Source organism: Chlorocebus sabaeus, chromosome 20 (genome assembly GCF_047675955.1).
Source record: "Chlorocebus sabaeus isolate Y175 chromosome 20, mChlSab1.0.hap1, whole genome shotgun sequence".
NCBI lineage: Eukaryota > Metazoa > Chordata > Mammalia > Primates > Cercopithecidae > Chlorocebus > Chlorocebus sabaeus.
In genome coordinates, this window is record NC_132923.1 from 26274527 (window position 1) to 26302115 (window position 27589).

General features: G+C 44.6%; 1 protein-coding gene across 1 annotated transcript in view; it reads right to left on the bottom strand.

Moving 5' to 3' along the window:
- Positions 1-665: 665 nt before the first annotated feature.
- Positions 666-27589, bottom strand: part of KCNC4 (potassium voltage-gated channel subfamily C member 4) — a 68591-nt gene continuing 41667 nt past the window's right edge. Inside the window, exon 4 of the mRNA XM_073008497.1 lies at positions 666-1124. Coding sequence (XP_072864598.1) covers positions 1042-1124 — 83 coding nt within the window. The 3' untranslated portion in view covers positions 666-1041. The remainder of the gene's footprint in view (positions 1125-27589) is intronic.

The window sequence follows — 27589 nt, forward strand, 5'->3', positions numbered from 1 at the left end:
GCCTGTAATCCCAGCACTTTGGGAGGCTGAGGCAGGTGGATCACAAGGTCAAGAGATTGAGACCAGCCTGGCCAACATGATGAAACCCCGTCTCTACTAAAAATACAAAAAACTAGCTGGGCATAGTGGCGGGCACCTGTAATCCCAGCTACTCGGGAGGCTGAGGCAGGAGAATCACTTGAACCCGGGAGACGGAGGTTGCAGTGAGCCGAGATCGTGCCACTGCACTTCAGTCCGGGTGACAGAATAAGACTCTGTCTCAAAAAAAAAAAAAAAAAAAAAAAAAAAAAATCCTAAAGCCCTTAAATCACCACAGGAACCAAGAAAGGGATTTAAAAAAAAAAAAAAAAAATTAACATGGGGAAATGACACAGGTTCCAGACTCTTTCAAAACTCTCTCTCACAGCCATTATCGCTCTTTTAGAAATAAAAGAAAGCATCAGTCCTATATTCCCCGTTTACACCTGAGAACAGAGCTCACTATATCGTCTTTACTTTTTGAAATCTCTCCTTTCCCAGGATCACTCTACCCAGCATTAGTCCAGATGGCAAGCTATGAATTGGAGTCCATTCCAATTTTAGGGATCCAGGTGGGGAGCGTACATCTCAGGGACACCACAAACTGGGAGGCTCTTCATTCATTCAACAAATGTTTATTGGGCCTCTCCTGTGTATACTGGGGATAGACAAGTGAATGAGACAGAACTTGCCCTTGCCCGCAAGGAACTTACAATCTAGTTGAGAATTTCATTTCATTCATTATCTCTCCCAACTCCTATTATCTTCACTTGGATGGTTCAGAGAATAGGATGGCGACTTGGTTAAAATCAGAATGTCGACTCTATCAACTGGAAGTGGCTTTGTAGACAGCCACGTTTAGCCATGCTCCAGCTCAATGGGGAAAAGTTTTGTGGTGATTAGTGATGTCTGCCATGGGTGCAGGAAAGAGAAGTGGCACAGATGTTCCACTGATATGCACATCAAGCCTTTCCTTGCGTTTGTATCCTGGAAGAAAAGCCCACAGCTCAAATCTCTTTAGGACTATGAAGCCGAGCCTGAGGGGTGGAGTGATGAAGAGCTTGAGTCCCCCCGCCGGGGAAGGTGAGTCTTCAGAGCTGGCAGACCTAAGTCCCAGAAGAGGAAAGAAATAGACGTGAGACGGAAGGTAGATTGCAGTTCGGCCCCTGACAGGCATGTTGATAGACAGGAACAGAGTTCACCAGATAATGAGAGGAACCCGGAAGCTAGAAAAGCCCGGTGACAAGTGATACCTCTGTCCCCACTTCCCATCAAGCTTCTCTAGCTGGGAATGCCTTCCATGATGATAGGTGTTCTGCTGACCCTGGGGTGACAGATACGATCGCAGCAGATGGCCCTGGGTCTGCTTTGCTAGGAAGGTGAGATCAGGACATGGGCACAGAAGCAGGGCGCCTTCCTGGCACCTGGAATACATTTTGGGCCTTGCCATTAAAACCCGGGGATCCCAATTATACATGTTCACATGGGTTTTTAATACACCAAAGAGAAGATAATCTTATAGGTGGGAGAGAACTTTGAAATCATCCACTCCAGGGTTTCTCAACCTTGGCACAATTGATATTTTAAACCAAATACTTGCTTGTTGTTGGGGCACACAGAGCCTGTGCATTGTAGGCTGATCAGCGGCGTCCGTGGATGATAGAGGCACTGCATACTCCCTCTCATTGTTACAACCCAAAAACCTCCATCTCCAGATGATACCAAATGTCCCCAGGAAGCAAAGTCACCCTGGTTCAAAACCACTGACTCATATCATCTCAACCTATGGATAAAGAAACTGAGGTCCAGAAAGGTGATCTGCCCAAGGGACATTTGGTATGTTCTTTGGTGACTCTCCCTAGAGAATTCTCTTTTTTTTCCTCCCTTCCTCCCTCCCTCCCTCACTCCCTCCCTCCTTCTTTTCTTGTCTGTTCTTTTCTTTTCTTTTTTCTTGAAACAGGATCTCATTCTGTCATCCAGGCTGGAGGGTAATGATGCGATCATGGCTCACAGCAGCCTCGACCTCCTGGGTTCAGGTGATCCTTCTGCCTCAGCTTGCCAAATAACTGGGACTACAGGCATAAGCCACTACACCCGGCTATTTTTTGTATTTTTGTAGAGATGGGGTTTCACCAGCTGCCCAGGCTGCTCTCAAACTCTGGGGCTCAAGCAATTTTGCCTCAGTCTCCCGAGGTGCTGGGATCACAGGCATGAGCCAGTGTGCCTGGCCCATGAGCCATCATGCCCAGGCCAAGAATTCTTCTAATAACACTGCACATAAAAAGAAAGGGTCTTATAAATCTGCACCTAGTGAGGTCATACAACTTATAGCACAGAGCCATATAAAACCTTTTAGAGTTAGCCTACATTTAATTAAGAGGGCTCTGCTCCTGTCCCCTTTCCTGGGGGTGCTGGGTCTGGGGCCTTTTACGATGTTACTTCTCACTCTGACCTTCCTGGAATCTGGTTTAGAACAAAGTGTACCAGGTTTTGGAGATAGGAGCACTGTCACTCTCAGCTCCCATGGCAATGCCACTGACTTGAATGTCAGACTTTATAGATCTTGGTATTGAAAGAAGATGAAGGCCGTAAGTTTCATTTGGAGAGGAAGCACTCCAAGGTGGGTAGCAGATGGGCTACCTCAGGGACAGGTAAGGTGATGGAATAAGAAATGTGGTGGGCTGTCCATTTCACCAATAAAACTTATTTTCTTCTTTCTTAAAGAAAAGAACTTCCCAATGTTAATTTGTTAGAGCCCAGAGTTGCCTGTGGCATTAAAAGTGACACAGGGAATAGCATTACATTTCTATTATCCTCCTGATGTTGTGGGCATCAAGCTGCCACTATGCTATTTCACATTTCCAGCTAAAAAGCAAGTGATTTCAAAGGCATTTGGCTGGCCCTGAACATTTTTAATGATGTGTGTTCTTTCTTGACTTCACTTACGTTATCACCGCTATCAAGTAAGCCTAAGTCCCTGTGATTATTGGAATGGTGAAAACAGATGGCTAAATTTAGATTTCAGCGGGATGTGGGGTAGAAGGTAATGCTGAAAGCAGAGGCTTCAGAAGAAGACAGTTTACATGTCCTTTGCAATTTGGTGAAATTTGAGTCTCTAATAATTAAAAATGTGTGGGTGGTATTGGTATATACATATGACCCAGCTCTCAGCACTGTTGAGAACTTCTGGTGGCAACTGTCTGTTATCAACTCACTTTTGCAGTCTTCCCCTTGAAGGCCCATGTTTGTCAGTCTTTAATTTGTTTTTGGCTTGGTGACATGAGGCACTATTCCTGTGTGAGATACTAAGCTCTTAGGGCTGTTCTAAGATGTGTTGAATACAAAATGTCCTGCTCTCTCTGCCTGAAGATGATGCTCTTGCATTTAGATGCACTATAGGACTAACACATGCCAATGAGCCTCCTAAGAGATTAATGGTAAATCAGAATTGTCATGAGAAATAGAACTCAAACAGGCTGAACTGGGTGGTCCTGAGGCAGAATGTGGGGCACGGGGGTTGGTTTATGCTTTTGATGGTCAATATATTATGCCATGGGAGCTAGGTACTTATGTCTTCACTCCAGAAAAAGTCCTTTCAAGAAGTCCAGGTACCCATGGGGGCTAGTCAGGGCTCCCTCTCCTTCTGAAAAAGCTGGAGACACTGAAATTCTCTTCCTCTCTCTGGTCGAGGTGTCCTGTTTACCTGAACACCATGAAAACCCAGCCATTTTGTATTAACCCATTCTTCACGTATAAAGATCACAGAGCACTAAGGTCCTTTTTTCCTTATCTTTTTTTTTTAAAATAAATTGAAAGGATATAAGTTTTTTCACATGGATATATTATGTAGTCGTGAAGTCTGAGCTTTTAGTGTAACCTTTACCTGAATAATGTACATTGTACCCATTAAGCAGTGTCTCATCCCTCACTCCACTCCCATACTCCCATCCTTCAGTGTCTTCAATGTCTATCATTCCACACTCTGTGTCCAGCTGTAAACATTATTTAGCTCCCATTTATAAAAGAACGTGTGGTATTTGAATTTGTTTCTGGGTTTTCTTCACTTAAGATCTCTAGTACCATCCATTTTGTTGAAAAATACATGATTTCTTTTTTCTTTTCTTTCTTTCTTTCTTTTTTTTTTTTTTTTTTGAGACAGAGTCTCATTCTGTCACCGAGGCTGGAGTGCAGTGGTGTGATCTCAGCTCACTGCAACCTCCACCTCCTGGGTGGAGACCACAGGCCTGTGCCACCATGCCTGGCTAATTTTTTGTATTTTTAGTAGAGACGGGGTTTCACTGTGTTAGCCAGGATGGTCTTGATCTCCTGACTTCATGATCCAACCGCCTCGGCCTCCCAAAGTGCTGGGATTACACGCGTGTGCAGCCAATTTCATTCTTTTTTAAGTGGCTGAATAGTATTCCATGGTATATACATATTACATTTTCTTTATCCAGCCCTCCATTGATGGACACTCAGGTTGATTCCCTATTTTTGCTATTGTGATAAACATACAAGTGCAAGTATCTTTTTTATATAATGATTTCTTCTCCTTTGGGTAGATAACCAGTAGTAGAAGTGCTGGATCAAATGGTAGTTCTGTTTTTAGTTCTTTGAGAAATAGCCATACTCTTTTCCATAAAGGTTGTACTAATTTGCATTCCCACCAATAGTGTATAAGCATTCCTTGTTCTCTGCATCCTCACCAACATCTATTTTTTTGACTTTTTAATAATAACTATTCTGATTAACATAAGATGATACTTCATTGTGGTTTTAATTTGCATTAAAACCTGATGATTAGTGATGGTGACCATTTTTTTCATATGCTTCTTGGCCATTTGTATGTCTTCTTTTGAAAATGTCTATTCATTTCCTTTGCCTACTTTTTAATGGGGTTATTTGTTTTTTGCTTTTGTTGCTGTTTGAGTTCCTTGTAAATTCTGGACATCAGTCTCCTATTAGATGCATAGTTTGCAAATATTTTCTTCCATTCTGCATGTCATCTGTTCACTCTGTTGATTATTTCTTTTGCTGTCCAGAAATTTTTTAGTTAAGTTCTAGTTGTCTATTTTTGTTTTTATTGCATGTGCTTTTGAGGTCTTAGTAATGAATTCTTCGCCTAGATCAATGTCCAGAAGAGTTTTCCCTGGGTTTTCTTCTAGTATTTTTGTAGTTTCAAGCCTTATATTTAAGTATTTATCCATCTTGAATTGATTTTTGTATATGGCGAGGGACAGGGGTCCAGTTGTATTCTTCTGCATATAGCAATCCAATTTCCCCAGGTATTCTTTCCCTCGTGTATATTTTTGTTGACATTTTCAAAGATCAGTTGGCTGTAGATATGTGGCTTTATTTCTGGGTTTTCAAATTCTGTTCTATTGATCTATATGTCTATTTCTATGCCCATGCTATGCTGTTTTGGTTGCTATAGCCCAGTAGTATAATTTGAGGTCAGGTAGTGTAATGGCTCCAGCTTTGCTACTTTTGCTTAGGATTGCTTTGGCTATTCGGGCTCTTTTTAAGTCTCATATGAATTTTAGGCTTGTTTTTTCTAATTATGTGAAAAATGACAATGGCATTTTGATAAGGATTGCATTGAATCCGTAGATTGCTTTGGGAAGCATGGTCATTTTAACAATATTAATTCTTTCAATCTATGAGCATGAGATATTTTTCTATTTGTTTATATCATCTACAGTTTCTTTCATCAGTGTTTTGTAGTTTTCCTCATTGAGATTTCATTCTTTTTTTGGCTGAATAGTATTACCTCCTTGGTTAAATATATTCCTAGGTAATTTTTTTTGGTGGCTATTGTAAATGGGATTGTGTTCTGGATTTGCTTCTCAGCTTGAGTTTTACTGGCATATAGAAATCTTACTGATTTTTGTATGTTGATTTTGTATCCTGAAATTTTACTGAATTTATTTATCAAATCAAAGAGTTTTTTTGGAGGAGTCCTTAGGGCTTTCTAGATATGAGATCATATCATCAGTGAACAGAAATAATTTGACTTCCTCTTTTCCAATTTGGATGCCTTTTATTTCTTTCTGTTGCCTGATTGCTCTGGCTCTGACTTCCACATTAAGTTCTTAATAACATTTTAGTCCTAAGGAAGCTCCTTATGTTCCTGGGTTGGTTCTGGGAGTGTTTAGAGTCCTCTCTACCACCAGTGCCGACTCTGAAATTTGGATGACTCCCTCAGAAAACTCATGGCATCCAGAGAACTTAGGGACAACTAGTTTTGTTACCTGCTCTACTTCTAGGTGAGTGGCTTTATCTATAAGTTCCAGGGCACCTCCCTACAGATACCACTAACCCATATCCAGTGGTCATGTGCTTTGAGCTCTTCCCCCAAAATGAATTTGAGTGGTTTATCCACATTCCTCAATGCTCCTTAGCCTCCCACTGTGACCAGGAGCACATAGTTCCATGATTTGCTGGAGAGGGCTAGGGTGGCCATCAGTGGGCAGGGAGAAGAGGGCCAGGGTGGCCATCAGTGGGCGGGGAGGAGAGGGCCAGGGTGGCCATCAGTGGGCGGGGAGGAGAGGGCCAGGGTGGCCATCAGTGGGCAGGGAGGAGAGGGCCAGGGTGGCCATCAGTGGACGGGGAGGAGAGGGCCAGGGTGGCCATCAGTGGGCGGGGAGGAGCAACACAGTTCAAATCCACAGCCCAAACCTGGTAGCCAATTCTCCAGTCACTTTTTGAGTGCCAGGCTCAGCATTAGTTTCAGCGGAGGAAAGGAGAGATGATAACCCAGGGTCCCTGTTCTTTCCAGACTCTTTGTCTCAAAGAAGAGGCCGACACAGAGATAAATAACTCTCATAGAAGGCAGACCGTTTTGTTGCAGTACCAACAGAATGCCAAAGTGTCTCCACTAAACCATGAGAAGAAATTCATGATGTAGTGAAGGTTTAGTGTTGTATTTATCTGCTTCCTTAGCGCCAAACCCAGGGTCAGGCCCATATCTGTGTACAGTAAATGTTTATGGAATGAGTAAAGGAACCAGTTTAGGAAACACACAGCACTTTCTCTCTGGGGACCACACCAGGTCAGTGAAAGGCACTGTGTAGCTCTAACTAGATGCCTTCTTTCAGCTCCGGGGCTCATTTTCTCCAGGAAACATTACATGCAGTTACAGAGGTGAAGCTTTCCTCCTTCCTCGCCTTGCTCAGCTTCTTAATGGTCTTTCATTCTGCCAAGGCCAATTGTCAGGGGAACTGTGGAGATTTAGATAGACACCACAACCAACTCCAGGACTATCCCTTGGAGACTTGGGAGTGAGCATTTTTATAATACAAGGAAATCAGATTACATGAAGATAAATGAATTTTAGGATGAATTTGCTGCATGCAAAGGACAGAAAAGCAAACCAAAATGAACGAGGTAGTCAATGTAAGGTTCTAAGACAGCTCATGGAAATAAAGTGCAGCCAGTCTCCTTTTGAAAATTGAATCTGGGAAATCTGAACTGTTAGGGCTCGAGGTATTCTCTCTCTCTCTCTCTCTCTCTCTCTCTCTCTCTCTGTCTCTCTCTCTCTCCCCCCCACCCCCTCTTTTTCTCTTTTCCTCTCTCTCCCTTTTTAAACTGTGAGATACCTATTCACTTTCCCACACCTCCAATCATGGATTATTATGAATGAAATGTCATGATTATGAGTGTCTAAGTCTTCTATCTCCACAAGAAAACAGCACTATTGCATGACTACAGCATCCTACGGAAAATTTCAATCTTATTATAACCTTAAGAGCTCTGTTTTCATAGCCATCCAAGCCCTCTTTAAAATGACTTATAGTCCCTCCCTTTGATTCTCTTTCTCTGGGGCCTCTATGGTGTCTCTATGGTCTCATCTATTTATACATTTGGGCCATTTTTCTCTCTGCAGTTTGTTCAAGAAGCATCTCTGCCTCTTAATAACTTCAGCCTGTTCACAGCATTGACTGTAGGTAAAGTTCCTAACTCTCAGTAACCTTTGAGCTCTGATTGCATTCTGGCTGTGCAGCACATACTTGAAATTCTCAAGAGGGTGAATCTGATTGGCTGCTGACCAGCCAATAGATTGTTCAACATTGAGACAGGATCTGATTCTGGTTCAACCAGCTGTAGCTGGATGGTCACATAGAACACATAAGGCAATCAAGTTGGTCCCTTCAGTAGGGCTTACAGATCACAGAAGGAGACAAGAGTGGGCCAGCTACCCCAGAACAAAATTACTATGTTAGATCAGTTTCGATGTCATCAGAGGTCCACAACTTTAGGGAAAATTGTGGCAGGAAGGAGAGATCTGTCCATCCTGGTGTGGATAATTTAGAGGAATATGGGGTAATTATGGGTGAGTGTGTGATACAACCTAAGTGACTTAGCCTTTCATGTGTGAACAGAGCCTCCTCCTCCTCCTCTTTCAGCCGCTTTTCAGAGTCACTGTACAGTTGGCAGCAAGAGGGGGAAGATTCTCAAAGCATGCGATGGGAACAGTCTCCTCCCCAACCCCACACCCCAACCCCCTTCTTCCCTACCCTGCACTAGAAACAGCCCCCACATGATTGTTTGCTTCCTAGCAAAACTGGACCTAAATGTTTCCAGAGGCAGCTAGCCCACTTTTTGTTGGAATGGCCTTCTAAAGAACGAGAAAGTTGTCTGCTGGCACTAAACTCACAAGCTTAAGCCCCTATAATCGGAGGCTACACAAGTGCAGGTATTTGGGATAGGAATAAACCAGTCCAAACAGATCTGGGTTCACATGAGTCTTGCTTCCCATTCTTAGCTTTTTGCTCTTTAAGATAAATTTTCTAGACTAGATTTTTCTAATGAGCTGCCAGGTTTCAAAACTACTCTCAAGAGTCCAGAGAATTGGGTTCCAGTTTTAGCTCTACTACTAACTAGCAATGTAACTGTGGGCTATCCCTTTCCTATCTGGGAGAGATCCCAGGCTTCAGATCTCTCCCCTGTATAAAGAGGGAATTTGGAGTAGATGATCTTTAATGCTCTTTTCTTCTTGACTTTCTGTTACCCAGCTTTTACCCAACCACACCATCAGTGCTCAGCTGTCCTCACCTCCGGGAATATGCCCTGAACTCTCACAACCTTCCCACCTCTGAAGGTTTAACCTCTCTTTTCTCTGTGCTCAATTTCTCCAGGGTCTGAGTGGCATCTGGCCCTTGCCAGTTCACATAAGGAGAACTGCATATGCCTTTGACTCTGGAGAGTCATTCACTGTTTGTTTGTTTTCTATTTCTACCCTCTCCGGAACTGTTATCCTCAGGATCCTTCCATTTGCCTCCAAGCCTGCCTGAAAAGATCTTTCAAGAGGGTTCCATTCAGCCCCCCAGGGTCTAAATCTACTGAAGAGCTGAACTTCCACATCAACCGACTCCTCCAATGTCCAGGAATGTGTACCTCTGAATTGAGGCCATCTCACAGCCAGTCTGCAGGGGCTGAAAAATGCAATGTGACTGAGAGGGTAGGCCAGGCATCCTGTGTTCAGACCCTCAGGCCCTGATAGGTTGCTCACTTCTGATGCGGTGTGGTTGGGTGAGAAGAGCCAGGCGCACTGTGGAGGCAATCCCTTCCCACCTTTGTAGCCTTGTTTTCCCCACACATACTGCTTCTATTTATCTTCCTCACAACCAGCTCCCTCGCACCTGTTCCTTTCTTGAAGCTCATTCGCTCAGCCTCCTGGTTCACACCCACCAGTCAGCAGCTTATCTCCCTAAAGAAGTTCAGTAGCCACATATGGCGACTGCTCACATGACTCTTGTAGGACTCACAGTGCCTGTGTGGACAGGGTCATTAGGCTGCCTCTAAGTCCACCCTGACGTTATTAGTATAGCCTCATCCAACTCCTTAGCTTTGGCTTGATCTCCAGGCAGATGCAACTGTTCTTCATGGCTGTTCCCTCTCTTAATCACACAGTCCTTAAATCTTTCCAGTAGCTTGTTCCCTGGGGGATCTGCTGATCATAACCTGGTACTGGAGGGGAAGGTCCTCTCTGTACTCAGCTTATTTCTAGAGGAATGAGGCCAATGCAGCAGGCAACATCCAAACAGAAAGGACCCAGAGAGGAGAGTCTGAGGGTGGCATGACTTCAAGAAGGGGTGAGGACAGAGGTAGATCAGGAACTGCTCATGACCAAGGGAAGCTGTTTAGACGTCAGTGTTTTTCCAGGTGAGAAGGATGGAGCATCAGTAGCTCTGTCCTCTAGAAACTGCCAAGTAACCTAGAAAGCTTCATTTGTTCATTCATATATGTGTTAAAGATATATTGAGCTCCTACCCTGATATACTCTGTGTAGGCAATATAGAAATAAACAAATCCCATTTCCTGCCTTCTAGGGCTGCCACTTGAGAAAAAGCAGCACAAAAATAGATCACAAAAGTGTCATGTAGCACAACTTTAGAATGGAGGGAGGTTGGAATGGGGAAACTGGCAATACCTGACATTGTAAAAATGCAGAATAACTGGATCTGTCACACACTGCTTGGAGAAATGCAAAATAATACAGTCACTTTGGAAAACAGTTTGGCAGTTTCTTAAAAGTTAAATATATCCTCTTGCCTGAGATCTGGCAAAAAAAAAAAGTTAAATATATATTTACCTTACAACTCAGAAATCCCATTCCTAGGTATTTACCAGGAGAAATGAAAACATATGTTCACATAAAATTTCTACATGAATGTTTATAGCAGCTTTATTCATAATTGCCCCAAACTTGAAACAACTCTAATGTCCTTCAACTGGTGAACTGATAAACTGTGGTACATCCATGCTTCAGAATACTACCTAGCAATGGACTACTGCTGCTTGCAACACCATGGCTGAATCTCTCTGAGTGAAAGAAGCCAGACTCCAGAATTCGTTTATGTAACATTCTGGGAAAGGCGAAGCCAGAGGGGAGAAAAATAAAACCACCACAGATTAGATTGGTGGTTGTGAGAAGCTGGGGATGGGGGAAGTTGTTGGCTTTACGGGTTTATGAGAGAATGTTTTGGGGTGATGGAATTGTTCTGTATCTTGATTGTGGTGGTGGCTACTCAACTGATGTGTCTGTCAAAAATCTTGAGTTGTATTTTACTTGGGGTAAATTGCACTTTAATAAGCCTGAATGAAAAAAAAATACCACGTAGTTTAGGTACCAGGCTACAGGAAGGCCCAGGGAGATTTGCTTTCTGAAAAGATGGCCCTGTCACAGCCTGATGGGTTCTTCTTGCCCGTTGCCCTGAAGAAAACAATGAGAACAGCAGGTTGTTGCAGCAAAAAAAGAGTTTAATCATCTCAGAGCCAGCCACACAAGCATAACGGGAGAAACTTCTCAAGCCTGTCTTCCCAAGAATTCCAAGGCTAGGGTTTCTTAAGGGCACTCTGACAGCCAGGGGGCTGGGAAACTGAAACAACTGATTGGCGGGGGATGAGATCACAGGGATGTCTAAAACTGCCTTTGTGCAGCTGAGGCAGGTACTGGGAGGGGGTCTCAAGACCAGGTGGCATCTCTTGGTCTGCCAAAATGCCAAATCTGAAAAAAAAATCTCAAAAATACCTCAGATACACATGGGGAAGTTCTTTAGGATTCACAATAGTGATGTCATCTATAGGCATAGCTGGGGAAGTTATAAATCTTGCGACCCTTGCTTACATGACTCTGGGGTAGTAAAAAAACTTCAAGAAAAACATGCTAAGCCATGGCAGGTTATTGCTTAACTATGTCTATTCTTCAGCAAAGTTAGAGCCCTTACCATGATTCTAACCACGTATTACAAATGCGACTTCAATCTCCAAACAAGGAAGGGGCAGTTTTTCTGGCCTCAAAGTTTAACTGTAAACCATATTCCTCTCATAGTTATATTGGCCTCCAGACTAGAATAAGCAAAAAACCAATTTAGCCTGTGAGGTTAGAAGCAAGATGCAGTCTGTCATGTTAGATTTCTCTCATTACTTAGAATTCTGCAAAGGCGATTTCAGTCCCTTCCTGGTGGTGAGATACATAGGAAGTGGGGCAAGGAGGATTAAGAATGACTCAAGGAAGAGGGTCGCATCTTGCTAAAAGCAACAGAATAAGATGATGACTAAGGGTATAACCTAATCCTAAGAGAGGCTGAAATGAAGTTTTGCTGGCCAGGGAAGGAAGCAGGAGCCGGATTCTAAATGTCCTTAGGAGTGTGTTCATGTGGGTGGTGGAGGCGTTGGGGTAGTGGTGCTATCTGGAATGTATGGATTCCAGAAGGACATGGAGGCAGCGGGAATAAGGATGGGCCTCATATCAGCTGAATTGGGGTGTGTGCAGCACAGCACTGAGCCAGAAATGTACTTAGAGCCTCAGAGTCTATTCGTTCTCTTCAAAGAAAACCCCTAGACAGCAACTGCAGTATAAATAGCAAACAAGCAAGCACAATGTTCTTCTGCATCAGAATGGAGAAAAGACGTTGGTCCTGAGCAACGTGGAGTCCAGCAGCAGCCCTCCTGGGCCCCAACCCCTCCCAGTGGCCTCCTCAGCTCCCAGAAAACCAGCACCTTTCTCTCCAGCAAAGCCCACCCTACACAGACTCCTGAGCCTCCCACAGCCAAACAAGCGATGAATAGCAGCCCTCTCCCCAAGGGTTCTGCCCACAGAGGCGTGCGGGCTGCCTGCTAAGTGGAAGCTACAAGACCTCTGGGGCTGCTGCAGTTTGTTTTGCTGCAGGCCCCTTGGCAGATGGTGCTTGCTCAGCCTGCCCAGCAAGCCAAAGTGAGAAAGTGGGATGCTTCAAGAGAACTAACCAGGAGCTAAGAAGGAGACATCAGAAGGAGCAAACATCCCCATAACAATGGCACATTAAGGCACGGGGTCCTTGGGTCTGGGGAACACAGACTTTAGGTCTCTCCTGGTATTCGGGTCCCTTGGGGTACAAATGCCAAGGGCTTAAAGGGAAGAATTGGGGCCCATACGAAGAGCAAGGGGGTCAATCTGGGTCAAGAATGGCAACAACAGCTGTGGCAGACTTATAGCTAGGAGCAGAGACTGGAGCTAGGCTGGGTTCAAATCCCAGCCCTGCCACTTATGGGTTCTGTGCCCTTGGGCAAGTCGTTTTACCTTTCCTCATCAGCAAAATGGGGATAGTAATAGTACCTACTTCCTAGGGTTGCTAGGGAGACTAAGGGAGTTATCCTATGTAAAGTGCTTAGAGCAAGCCTAGTTGTTCCTAAGCACTCAATGAGGATTACCAACAATGAATGAATGTTTCCAGAGGGTCTTCCAAGAACCTTGCAGAAATTCTTGCTGCTTCTCATTAGGAAAGTGATGTCCTGGGACTGGATTTATTTGTGGGACCAGGTTTGTTCTGCACTCCAGCCCCTCCCCTCCTCACTCAGCCCTCCAGTGTGCAGTTTCAGTGTTGTGGCTATGAATGTTTCAATATCTGATCCTTTCAGTCAGCTGAGACTCTCTCCCCATGCAACAGTGTTGGGATCTGGTTGCCACAAAGCTGGTACTTGTGTCCCTGATCAGCCACTTAACTTGCTTTCCTGCCCATGATTTCTCCCCCTATTCCACAGGGCTGTCGGGGGAATTGGGTGAATTGTACTTAAGCAGAAGAATGGCTACATCTATTAAATGCTCCACAGAGCCTCTTCTGCCTTCATAGAACTTCAAGAGCCAGTCCCCACCCTGTCCCTAGCTCTCCATGTAAAAGGGGAACAAGGTTACATGTACTTATTTTGGATTCCTGCTGTCCTCTGAGGTTTAATGTTATCACATGGTAGGCTGGGTCTATCTATGCTGAAAGAATGAATGAGTGAACAAATGACAAGTTAGGAAGGTAGGTGCAACAAGTCACTTGGGAAGGTCAACAAAGGAACCAAGGGCCTTTCTGGGGCTAGAGCACCAGCGGTCCAGTTTCTCCGTGTTTCAAGGAGGAGAGGGTCTAGTGCTCGGCAGGACCTACCCTGTCCTACCCACCTCCAAGGGCCTCTTCCCTGGCTCTGAGTTCCTCGAGGGCCCCAGAACAGGCTCCCTGGTGCTAAAATGGAAGATGATGACTACTGGGGCTTTCTCCAAACCAGAGAGGGTTAACATTTGACATAAGTACTGATGTAATGCAAGAAACTCAAGCAGCCCAGAGGAGTGCAGAGTTCCTCAGTGTTGCCTGGGAACAGAGGCCTGGATGACTTCTTGGGCAGCCCTCTCTAAAAGTCCTTTGGGCTCTGGCTACAGCCCTCTTCTAGCAGCCTAGCAGCCTAAAACCTGATTGCTAGGGGCCATCCTCTGGGTGGGAAATATTTTATTTTATTTTATTTTATTTATGTTTTATTTCTGCTGCTGGAAACTCAGGGAGCCTGCGAGTTCTACTGTTCACTCATCAGTCACTTGTAAACTTATTTTCCGAGGCTTCTAGCCTAGGAAGAACCTAAACACCATAAAGGAGATCTTTCTCTGAAGATGCTCAAAGAGTGCGGGGAATGGACAAGGTAAAAGAAGTCACTAGCATAGCATCAATAAATTCTATTTTCATTGCAAGTGGTTTTGTACTTTATTTTTTTCACTCTCCCCCTTCTTTTTTTTTTCTTTTTTTTTTTTCCTGAGACGGAGTCTTGTTCTGTTGCCCAGGCTGGAGTGCAGTGGCACAATCTCGGCTCACTGCAACGTCTGCCTCCCAGGTTCAAGTGATTCTCCTGCCTCAGCCTCCTGAGTAACTGGGATTACAGGTGCGTGCCACCATGTCTGGGTAATTTTTGTATTTTTAGTAGAGATGGGGTTTCATCACGTTGGCCAGGTTGATCTCGAACTCCCGACCTTCAGCCATCTGCCTGCCTTGGTGTCCCAAAGTGCTGGAATTACAGGCATGAGCCGCCGGACCCTGCCTGTTCTCCCCCTTCTTTCTCCCCCTCCTTCTCCAGAGACGAGCAGGGATCCCTCTTAGGGGCCTAAATAAAGAAAAATCTTGAGTTCCTTCCAGGAAAATTGCAGGCTCCTGGCTAGCCTTGAGAAGTAAATGAGCAACTTGGTAAGCAGGACGGTAACAGCGGCTTAAAACAATAGCCAAGGAAGTTAAAGTCCTGTTTGGTTCCCTGTAGAAACTAAAGACAACATCTCAACAAATGTCCCTGAGTTTTTTTCAGAAACCTGGACGCCTACCAAATGGATCTGTTGGCATGTCAACCTCAGATAAGGGGGTACTAAGGACTGAAGTGCGACCTCTGTTCTTCTAAATTTCTTCCTGAAGGGCTTGGAGGAGATCATGCCCACAAGTCAGAACTAATATTCTTTGCTGCTGCTCCCAAATTTTTAGACAAAGACTCCTTAACCAATCACAAACCAAAAAAATCTTTGAATCCACCTATGACCTGTTCCTCTCTCCCCCACTTTGAGATGTCTTGCCTTTTTAGGTCAAACCAATGTACCACCTCTATGTGTTGATTTATGACCTTGCCTGTAACCTCTGCCTCCTTGCTTTTAAAAACTCTTACCTGTAAGCCACTGAGGACTTCAGGGCTTAAGCATTAGCTGCCCAATTCTCTTTGCTTGGTGCCCTACAATAAATGTCTTGGTTTCTCTCGCTGCAGTCCCAGTGTCAGTGTTTGGCTTTGCTACCCTGGGTCAGAAGACACCTGTTCAATTAAAAAAAAAAAAAAAAAAAGAAAAGAAAAAGAAAAACTTTCTCTTTTTTTGTATGCAAAGTCCCTTTTGGAATTCCTCACTTGTACCAAGAATAACATTGGAAAGAGACTCCCGCACCCCATCCATTTGACCAGCGAGAATGGGGGAGCTTTGTACCCAGAGGAGAGAAAAAGACCAGAGGTAGAGATGCTTGAGAAGGACTCTCCCCAAATGGAGACCCCCATTCAGCTCCCCTCCTCACTGAAAGCTTGCAAGAGCTTGTTTTTTTTTTTTTTAAGAGAGGAAGGCTGGTTGCCTTCCAGGCCTCAATTTGTTCCCCAAAGTAGTCTTTCCCACTGGAAGAGCTGTTTCTTATTCTATGTATAAAACTGGATTTTTGAACCTACCATCAGTCTCCCATATGAAATGTATACTGTAAACTGGAGTCCTTTATGTAAAGGCCACTTTGAGCAACACTGTGGGTCATTTGATGACCCTGTTTGGAGTGGCCTACATATTTCTGCGTGTCTGTCTGTGTTGCCCAGACGTGCTCCTATTTAACCTTGATCGTCCTTTCTGGCTGAAGGATGCCAAAGTGAATATCAGTCATTCTATCTCCAGCAGCAATCTTAGACAGCCAAGGAAATGTCAACCCTAGGAAATAAACAGCCCTAATATTAGCCTAGATGTGTGGACATGTTTCCCCAGCAGGTGTGGAAAAAAACCCTTAAGTTCTCATGTATTTTTAAAGCATGCCTCATGCACCAAAATCTCCCAGGATGTCACTAAATGTATTTTGGCCCAGAACAGCTGTTATTACCGTATCTCTTACCCAAGGGATGAGCCAGCATTCAGCCTTCAGTTTCCTGGGCTTAGGATAGCTGGCTGTCCCCAAAACAGGTTGAAAAGCCCCACCACTGCTGACCCCACATGTCCCCTTTGCCACCAGGCAGGCAGCCATTCTAGAACCACAGCACACGTCAACTCCCTCCACTATAGAAAAATGTGCAAGTGACAGATGCAAACAGGTCATGAAGCAGACACCAGAGGTCATGCTGTCACCAATGAGCATTTCCTGACAGGGCCTGTGCACAGCATCCTCTGTTGCTCCCAAGGCTATCCTGGGTGATGGGGTTACGCGGAATCTCACCACAGGTGCTCAAGGCCTGACAGGCAGGAAAGACAGGATATCCTCATCATGACAAATGCTTATTATCAAGCCTGATTGTGCAGGTAAGCACTATTGGAAAGCTCTCAGAGGAGGAAAAGACCAAAAGGAGGGGGTCAGGGCCAAAGAAATGGGACCTGAGAAGTACCTTGTCACAAATCTAGACCTCCACTTAGTAGGGGAGAGGAAGGGCTTCTGGAGAAGTATTGGGGAAAGATGGGTTTGACAAGGTTGATAGAGACAGTGAAGCAGAAGCAGAGCTGTATTGCTAAGAAATTAGAGCTTATCCTATGGGCTTCTGGGAGCCAGAGTAGGACAAGTAAATGGGCCTTAAAATGTATGCTACAAGAACCGGAAACTCTCTATTGGCCTGAACTTTAAATTCACTTTCACAAATGCAGTGGCTGCAGATCAAAGAGGTAGGCGCTGGGCCAGGGTAGGGTTGGGGAAGTTAGGGAAGAGGAAAGGCACAGAAAGAAGAAGCAGTCACTGAGCTCCCAGTTGCATCAAAAGACAAAGTACTCTATGATAAGAAGCCCAAGGTTGGCTGGGTGCAGCGGCTCACACCTGCAATCCCAGTACTCAAGGATGGCTTGAAGTCAGGCATTCGAGATAAGAAGCCAGAGGTCTAAGGCAGTATACAATAAGCATCACATAATTGCTATAGCACCCAGAGTCTGTTCTTTTAAGCAAACAGAACTATTTTTATAACTTTATATTTTATAAGCATTTATTATATAATTATATCTTTATAGTTTTAATAAAATGGAATCAAAACCTATGGCCTCAGTCACAAGATTTTAAAATAAGGTAGAAAATTTTGTTTCCAATTCTTTTCTAAGTGTACAGGTATGAGAGATTTAAAGGTATTACAAAACAGTGCTTTGGGCAAAATTGTGTAATGATGGAAACATCTAAACATCTGTTTTCAAATGTTTTTTCCTTAGCATGTTGTCAATTTTTAAAAGATGATAAAGCATCACCTTTAAAATGGAATGCTTGTTGTTTTGTATAAGCAAAACAAGTCACTTTTTAATTTTGATAAATCTTAAGTACTTGCCATGAGAAAATTGGTAAACCTTTATGGAAATCAAAAGACCTCCCTGGTCACTCCATATCCCATTATAAAGTGTTGTAAGAATTCTTTTATATTTTACAGACCTTCTTTTTATGAAATTAACATTATCAATGACAATACAGCATTTTGCACATTTATGGCTTTAACTTCTTTGCTGCCCAGTAAAGGAATATTAAGTGTGGTTCTATCTTTGTAACCACACCAGATCCCTCTTTTTATTCCAGTCAATACTTTTTCTATAAAGCATTTTTATTAAGGAAGTCATTTACTCTTTTCCCACTCATCTTCCCTTTAGTGGCTCAAAAATAGTGCTTTCTCATATAATTCTCGTATTTCAACAAAATGTAGCAAATTCCATTATCTGAGATGTTAGAAATCTCTATACTTTAAACAGAATATATAGCAGATTTCCTATCCAGCACACTTTGTTCTAATATTCATTTAAAATTTTTTCAGCAATGTTTTTAGTGCATCTTTCAATAAGGCCTGCTGACAAAAGATTGCAATTTTTATTGCCATATTGTTTTTCATGTCTTATTTCAGCCATTTTTCATGGCAGAAAAAGCAAGTGTTTCCCTAAGGGCGTATGGCTTTTTGTGTTTTGCAGTTACTAAGAACTGCAAAGGATTCATGCATATGTTTATCATTAGATTTAATGAAATGTTGTTAAATACCGGATTAAGCATTGTAATGACTTTAAGCATCAATGAAAAAATTGAGAAAGTTTTTCTTCATGGTCTAGATGCTTAATTTTTAAATATCTTACTAATTGGGCAATTTTCTGCTATCATTAGCTAATATCTCAAGACAAAAACTCTTAGGACAATATCCTTCATTAACAATAATAAATGGCAACCACGTTTCAGAGGATTGTCTCTTTTTTTTTTTTTTTTTTTGAGGCGGAGTCTCGCTCTGTCCCCCAGGCTAGAGTGCAGTGGTACAATCTTGGCTCACTGCAAGCTCCACCTCCCAGGTTCGCTCCATTTTCTACCTCAGCCTCCCGAGTAGCTGGGACTACAAGCGCCCACCACCACACCTGGCTAAGTTTTTGTATTTTTAGTAGAGATGGGGTTTCACCGTGTTAGCCAGGATGGTCTTGATCTTCTGACCTCATGATCCACCTGCCTCCCAAAGAGATAATTTTTTTCTAAATGTTGCATTTTTTTGTCAACTTCTTTTCAGATCTGATTGGATTCTCATTGCTTTTGCCTTATAAAGTGGCTAATAAAGAACTTAAAAAGAAGGAAAAGGGTCACCCCAGAAATATTCTTTTCGGTTTTTATGCTTTTGTTATTGATATTATCTCCAACTCGGATTTCTTTGCAGGAATCTTTTAAAGACATTTGTTCATTTTGTGAAGGTTATATAGACACATGGTAAGCACTCGAAAACATGTTGGTTGATTGAGAAAAGCCTGAAACCTGATAGATGATATATTCATCATTTCCTCTTTTTTTTTTTTTTTTGCATGCTATCTAGTCTAAGATCATCAATTCCTCTTTACAAAGTCCTAAGATCTTACAGATCCCAAAGGATTTTCAAGATCTACAATCCATGGGGCTATCAGTGGGAAGCACCCTTATGCCCTAAATGGTTTGATAAAGAGAGGGAAAAGCCCCCCTGTTCCTAGTTCAGGAAGGTCAAGTTTTTAATGCTCAGGGACTTCTCAGCCAAGATGCATTTTCTTGTATGCCACATTCTCTCTTGAGAGGAGTAAAAACAATCCATGGTATTTTATTCTTCACTTTCTCCCAGAGTGATAAATACAGATGAACAGTCAAAGAGCTCAGCCTCATCCGAGATGCATGCCCAGGCCTGCTGGGAGTTCTGCTGGGACAATGCAGCCTGGCCAGGTCCAACCTAGGAGGAAGTGAGCCTGAGGACAGAACCTGGACAGGAAATGCACATTGGTTGGCAAGTCTGCAATCACACAAAAAGGCACCCTCTTTGACAATCTTTAGGCATCACTTAAAATTGTATTTGGCTCCCTGTACTAGAAACCCAACCATGCTGGCTTACCCAAATGAGGCTTTTATTTGTGTCATATAACAAGCAATCAGGAAGTAGACAGTCTAGAGATGTTGTCAAGAAAGTCAAGAAGAACCTCAGATCCTTCTAGCTTCCTGCCCCACCATCCTAGCATGGGGCTTTCCTTTTTAGGAGTGTGATACAGCTGCTTCATTCCCAGACATCTCCTCCTCCAGGTGGGAAGAAGGGAAAGGGTAAGATCAAATGCAGCCTTATTTTCCTCTTGGGCCTTTCTCTGCAGGCACACATACCCGTCCCAGAATCCTGTACCTACATTTCATGGTCCAGCACTGTGAACATCTGTAAGAGAGTCTGAGGGATCAGGCATCAACTGAGCACATTACAGCCCCAAATAAAATTGACATCCATTTAGAAAGATGAAGGGGAGGGAAGATTCTGGAATAAGTAGGAATGTCTGGGCTCATCTCATGAATTAAGCAACCGTGCTTCAATTCCATATGGAATAGACTGATCCTTGCTTGTCCGCCATCCCCTCTTAAACACCTGTTCATCATGCCTTAGACAAGCGGCACACTGAGAGAAAGTCTTCGAGTGGGTTCCTCATGTGCCCTAGTCACATGCTGATCTGGCCTACGATTCATTCCTGAACAATTTCCTTGCAGACAGGAGGGGTCAGGATGCGTGGGCCCAGCCTTTGGTTTACTATGAGGAAAAGGAGACTCCTCCAGGTCCTTGACCTACCTTCTGGGTGCTTGAGGAGGATACCTCCGATTCACAAAAAAACGGAGCCATCTGTGACAGGCCGTGCAAAGGCTAAGCCTCACCTGCAGAGCCACAGCATCCACCCCTGCTATTCAGCTCTGAGTCCAGATGGGCATGCAGCCCAGCAGCCCCTGAGGGCACTGGATTTCAGTGTGGAGAAGACCTTGTGTGGGAGGCGCTCCCAGACAAGAGGAGATGGGAGCGGGAAGAGGGGAGGCTGAGGGCTGGGGAGCTGGCTGTGCGTGAAGCTGTGATTCTCATCAGCGCCTTGGAGGATTTGCCACTTCTGCTCCATGCCTCCTCCAAGGGCGATATGGTAGATTTCATTCAAGCTGAATAGAATTGATATTTTGCTCAAATCCTGTTTTAAGAATTTTTGTGCCATCCTTGTAAAAGCAGCATAGCCTAGGTGACTCTGGGCAGGGTTAATAGTCATCTGTGTGAATGATTTGAAGGAGGATGGATGGTTTTTTTTTCTCTCACTGTCAAATCAACATATACGTGCTGAAGAAAATTTAGAAAGTAGGGAACAATTTTAAGAAGCAGGAAACAGCCAGGGACTGTGGCTTACCCCTGTAATCCCAGCACTTTGGGAGGCCGAGGTGGGTGGATCATGAGGTCAAGAGATCAAGATCATCCTAGCCAACATGGTGAAACCTCGTCTCTACTAAAGGTACAAAAATCAGCTGGGCGTGGTGGCGCATGCTTGTAGTCCCAGCTACTCAGGAGGCTGACGCAGGAGAATCGCTTGAACCCGGGAGGTGGAGGTTACAGTGGGCTGAGATCGCTCCACTGCACTCCTGCCTGGCAACAGAGAGAGACTCCATCACAAAAAAAAAAAAAAAAAAAAAAAAAAAAAAAAGCAGGAAACAAAAACCATTCATAAATCTTAGGAGAAATACAGATTCTAGATATATGAATAGTATCTCCATACAGTACCTAGGAAAGTGTTTATGGCAGAAATTTCTGCTTGCTCCCATTATCATTCTTCATTCCTACCACAAGCTCAAATCTGTTTAGCATAGCAGTGTGCCCAGGTAAAAGACAACATGTCTTAACCTCCCTTACTGGCAAGTGCGAAAGGATTATAAGTAGAACTTGGATGGGATTGCAGAAAAACTCCTAACGGGGCAGACAGGTCAGGCATGCACGTCATGTCCTTTTATTCCTTTCTGTTCTCACTTTTCCTGCCTGAAATGTGGATGTGACGGCTAAAACACCAGCAATAGTCTTGGGTGTTTTAGGATTAAAGCTGTGTGCAAAAGACAGTGATGCAAAAAGCTAGAAGAAAGCTGCATCCCTGATGACTTGGTTAAAGCTGCCATACTAGCCCTGGAATGCTGCCTCTGGACTTTTTTTGTTTTTGTTTTTGTTTTTTTTGAGGCAGAGTCTCCCTCTGTCGCCCAGGCTGGAGTGCAGTGGCATGATCTTGGCTCACTGCAAGCTCCGCCTTCTGGGTTCACGCCATTCTCCTGCCTCAGCCTCCCAAGTAGCTGGGACTACAGGTGCCTGCCACCACGCTGGCTAATTTTTTGTATTTTTCATAGAGATGGGGTTTCTCCATGTTAGCCAGGATGGTCTCGATCTCCTGACTTCGTGATCCGCCCACCTTGGCCTCCCAAAGTGCTGGGATTACAGGCGTGAGCCACCGCACCCGGCCCCTGGATTTTTCTTTTTTTTTGGGTTGGGGGGGGGAGGAATCGAACACAATTTATTTTAGAACTAGATAGGAAAGATTGAACTGAAGAAAAAGTTTTATCCTAAACTTTCCCAATTGACATCTTCTGTACAGGCTCCATGTTATCAACTGTGTCATTCACATCAGTGGCCTGTACAAATTGTGTAATTCGATTGAAGAGTCAAGTTTGCAAATAACAATCTTTCCATTCTCTGTGCTTTAGAACAATTCTCAAAACACATTTATTATGCTCCCAACCCATAACTGTTTAATTAGGTTTTTCTTCTAAAAATAAGTTGGATCAAGAGAATCATTTACTTTATACATATTCAAAAACAGAACTCATTCATTTTCTTCAGTGTTCCATGGAGGGGAAAACTGTTCCAACCAAACAGATGTAGTAAAAAGTATGTTTCCTGTTTTGGCTTCTTTGTGTTAATGACCAGAGAAAATCCTTTATTGTTTTCATCTTGGCTTCAACATAATGTATCAATATTCCTTTCTTCCTCTGATTCTTGACCTGGTATCCAACATTGATCTTTTATACTCAAAAAATGAGTATTTCAAAACTTTGCAGTATCCTTCCTTCAAACACTGCAGAGTGGATTTTCCTTCCTGGACCATACAGTTCAACTGCAATAGACACACACACAGGTCCTCCAGCTTGTCCTTGTAATATTGGGGCATGACGGTGCTTTCTGTCCACTGCGGACTCGTCTTTCTTCCACTGCAACCACTGCGACCAGGCCGGGAGCGAGTGAGGCCCCCGTTGCCGCTGGACTTTTATGAGAGAGACGTAAGCCCCTGTTTAAGTCACTGTGGTCAGGTCTTCATTAATCACAACTAAATGTAATTCTTAGCTGATCCACTTCCTGACACAGGGTGATGTCCAGTAAAAGCTGGAACATCTGGAAAGAGTTAGGGGTGATGAGAAGAGTGGGCAAAAGGATCTTGGCCTTGCTCCACAACAAGTTCTGAGTGACCAAGTTATGTGCTCTTTCGAGGCCTCAGTTTATTTTCTCTGAAGTGTGAGGGTCACACTAAATATTCTCTAAAAGATTCTTTGGGCTCGTATCCGTCTGAATCTATGGACTGGAGAGATCTGGGTGCTCTTCTGGTTCCATCCTTAATAGCTTTGTAACTGTAGGAGGCTTTCACAGCCTCTTGGAGCTTCGGGTTTTCATCTCAGTTGTCTAACATGTCAGGTACACAGGAAATGTTTGTTGAATGCAGGAGGAAAGTGGGAATCATGCCACCTGTCTTGGCTGCTTCCCCAGATGATAGTAAGAAGAGGATAAGATGGTCCTGTACAGTGCCACCCAGAAGAGTGGGCTACTGTAATTCTGATGACTGCAGGACTGACCTAGCCTCCCCCAGGCTCATGCAGAGCTTGTGTTCTACGTATCTGCCAGAACTGGCCTCTACTACAAAAAGACCTTGCCACCTTCCTCCCTGAGCAGCTTCCAGACTGCTTCTTGGGTGGCCAGATCCCTTTGTGGAAGGAAGGGCCAGGAAGAGAACTAAAGCCATCCACAGCAACTGTGAGTGAGAAATAGAATCAACCCCTCCCTGAATGAAGTTCCAGAGACAGTGTCTTCCATCTTCCATCTTCTGGCTGACCCCTTCCAAGGGTGCCAGGGACCTCTGCCATCACTTGCCTTCAGGAGAGAAAGCTGTGGCCATCTGAGGAGCTTCTTGATCCCCATTGGCCCAGAGCTCCACCTGTGCTGTTGTTTCCTGAGAGGAAGTTCGGTTGTCCTGGCACTCAATCTCCATGGCAACCCTTGCTTTTGAGACACTGAATGGAAACTGCCTGGTGTAGGGAGGCCAGTAGCAGAATACTGATTTGCCTGGGTGTCTGTAACAATGACTGCATCTCAATATCTTTCCAGATACCCAAAGAGCTAAAAATACACCCGGCTCTGTCTAGGGCTCTCCAGCCCCACTAAGCATCTCAAAGTGTATCTGTGCTGACTCTAACCTGCTAATATTAGTTATCTTTGGCAACTTGTGCTTGGGGACATGGAGTAGGGTGTTGAATGCAAAACTGCAGAGCCCAAGTCTGAGGGCGTGTGTTGGAGAGAAGAGGATGAAGTGAGGAGGACCTCCTGAGAGGAAACCAGGGGGTTCCAGGGGGACAGCCAGCAGAGAGCAAGTCTGCAGAGCTTAACTCCCTGCAGAGCTCTAGGGAACTTGTTTGTCCAACTCAGACGATCTAGGCATTTGCTCATTTGCCAACCATCTATTAAGCACCTACTCTGCTCCAGGCTCTGTGCCAGGCCCTGGGATTACAGGGGTGAATAACAGAGAGTGTATGTTCCCTACTTTCACCAGAGTTTACCAAATGTCTTAAATCAGAATCATCTCTGCAAGTTCAGAAATACTATCTGTATGTACTTGGATGTCTCCTCTGCTATGCAGGAGCTTCTTTAACTTGAAGATTATTTTACTTATGATGTTGGCACCCTTTTCAGAACATAGTAGGTGGTGAGCTAATACAGAATTGAATGGAATGGGATGGACTGGAATGACATTGCTACAACTGCTGTGGCCTGTTCTACAGCACTGCTGCAGCCTTCTTGTGGGCCTCCCAGAGGCTCTGGCTGGCTCTGCAAAGTACATGCCCAGGCTGTAAGGTGCTGTATTTGGGATAGACGAGGTGACTGCTACACTGACACCTGCTAAGGGAGTTCAGTATAAGGTGATGGTTTGAATTTATTCCTAGTCTCCTTGGCAGGATCTACAGACAGTCCTCCCCCCAACTCATCTCCTTCTTCCCATAATCACTGCACATGTCATTCAATTAATTCTGCATTTCCCAGGGCAGGAAGCTGTACAGAGTTTAGAGAAAGCAGCCTGTGCCGGGGCTGTTCTCAAAAAGCAGGTGTCACATACTTAGTCTGTCTTTAGCTCCAACCTGGCCTCCTCCACATGGCAGATAAGCCACAAGATGGAGAAGTTGAAAATGACCATGACTTTCTGGGGATGTTCTTGGATGTGCAGTGGGTGCTATGAAGGAACATGAGGTGCAGATGATGCACTGGATCACATGAAGATGCCACAATGACCCTGATCATACTCCCGAGCCTCAGGGGTCAGATCCTGTGGCTGGCTGGTTGGCTTAGAGCAGAGAGAAGGGGCTGGGCTCCTGGATGCACCCAAATCCTGCAGGCTGTCTAGCTGAGAATGGGAATGGTTCTGTGCAACCAAATCCTTCTTTCTGACAAAGCATCTCCAGATATGTCTGGTGGGGACATCCACAGCGGAGCTGCTTGGGGCTCCCTCCTGGAACCCCACAGGCGACACAACAACAGCAACCGCCCCCATCCCCAACTTCTGCCTATTTCTTCCTTCTTATGAGGCAGTAACAGGCCTCTGAGGGTTTTCCTTCCCCTTCCTGCCAGAGGAAAGATCCTGAGGGTACCTGGAGCTTGGTCTGCAACTGATCACCTGCCTCTATTGGTGGCTCTCTGCATGGCCATGAAGTAGGGCAGGGGCCCTATAGATCCAAGAAGCCCTGGAGGGGAACTGGGAAGGTCCTCTCTTGACCAGGACCTCAGCCTAACCAGGTGGCTGGAGTCATTCAGAGCTTCACCTGAGATGCTTTCACCACCCCTGCCCTCTGACTTCTGCTGCCCTCAGAGCCAGTCTGATAACACTGTCAACAAGGAAGGCTCCCTTCTCATGGCTCTGTGGAAGAAGGAACAGTGGAGAAAATAAGCTGATTAGGACATGTTCCAAGAAACAGTTGATTATCTGTGGCCTGAGCAGAGGAAAGAGCCCTAGACTCAGGATCAGAAAATCTGGGTCCTGGTCCTGCTCTCCCACTGACCTTAGCTACAGCACTAGCCCCTCAGAGCCTGGGCCCCACCTCACACTGTTCTCAGGAGGATGCATCATGATAAGGGACATTGAAGTGCTTTGAATAATAACAGACAGATGTGTGGAATTTATTCAACACTCTGTTTGTGGTTGACACTATGCTAGATGCTGTGGCCTCTACTGCGAAGACACTTGTAGAATCTAGAGTTGACATCTCTGGGCTGTAAGCAATGAGACGTCTCTCATGATTGGTTGTTATTCTCTAGGGAAGACCAGAGTGGGCAGGAACAAGGCATACATGTGCAAAACAAGAAGACGCATAAACAGACAACAATGAAGTGCCCTCATGGTCAGTAAACGTGTTTGGAGATTGGAAAGGGGAGGAAGGGATGATCAGCATGGGTCAGCATGGCTCCAAGTGCTAGGGAAGTCTTTGTGGAAGGAGCCATTGTGCATTGAACTGGGAAGTTATGCCGGCTTCAGAGAGTCAGCTGAGAGGATGGGGCTGGGGAATAGTGTTGAGTGGAGGAGACCTAGCAAAGGCGTGGAGGCCCCACTAAATATGGGGTGAGGGAATCAGCCTGCCTAAGAGAGCAGAGAGATAAGATCACAAACATACATTGGGCATTGCTTACCTGGGGCAAGCATAATTGGCGTATAATTAGCCTATCTGAGCCCCAATTTCTTCTCCTATGAAAAGTTGATAACAACACATACCTGAAGGGACTGTGGTGAGATTACAATAGATCCAAGCCATGGTTCTGCAACTCACTAGCTGCCTGACCCAGACAAGTTAACTTCCCTGATGCTCACATTTCTCATTTTTAGAGTGGAGATAATAGCTTTTTGAAGGATTGTGTTAGAATTGAATGAGATATGTAAAATATTTGGCACAGAGTAGATGCTCAATGAACGTGGTATTGTACCAGAGCCATTCTCGGGAGGCAGGGCATTGGGAAATTTCTTGAGCAGAAAGGCAGGGTTTCAGCTGAGCCATCCAACCTGTCTCTGGTGATCAAGGGAGAACATTTCTAAGTGCTCCATCCAGGCAAGTTCCATCTGTGCCCAAGACAGACAGCCAGTGGGAAGCTAAGCCTCCCTCCACCCTTCTCTCAGGCCTGAGCCAGTGAGTTAACCAGGCCCAACCACAGGTTTTGCAGGGCAGACTTTCATCCTGTGAAACCCAAATGACCAATTTAACAGCTGTAACCAAGGTAGGGAAGGAATTCAGAGAGAGCTGTGCTCTGGTAGCCAAGGATGGGTTATGAACCTCATTTCTTGGTTGGAAGGAAAAATAAATCATTTTAATGGATTTATTTTCTTGTGGGCACACTGAGAGTCACAGAACCTGGACATCCTTCCCTAGCCAGGAGGCTTCTGAGCTCCCCAAGCTCCCCCTGCCAATGCCTGGTAAGATAAATGAACTCAAGCTCCAGGCTTACTGGGTTCTGAGCACCTTGATTAGGAATGGGGGTGAGAAGTTGGTGAGCTGTGCAGGCCTGCAGTGAC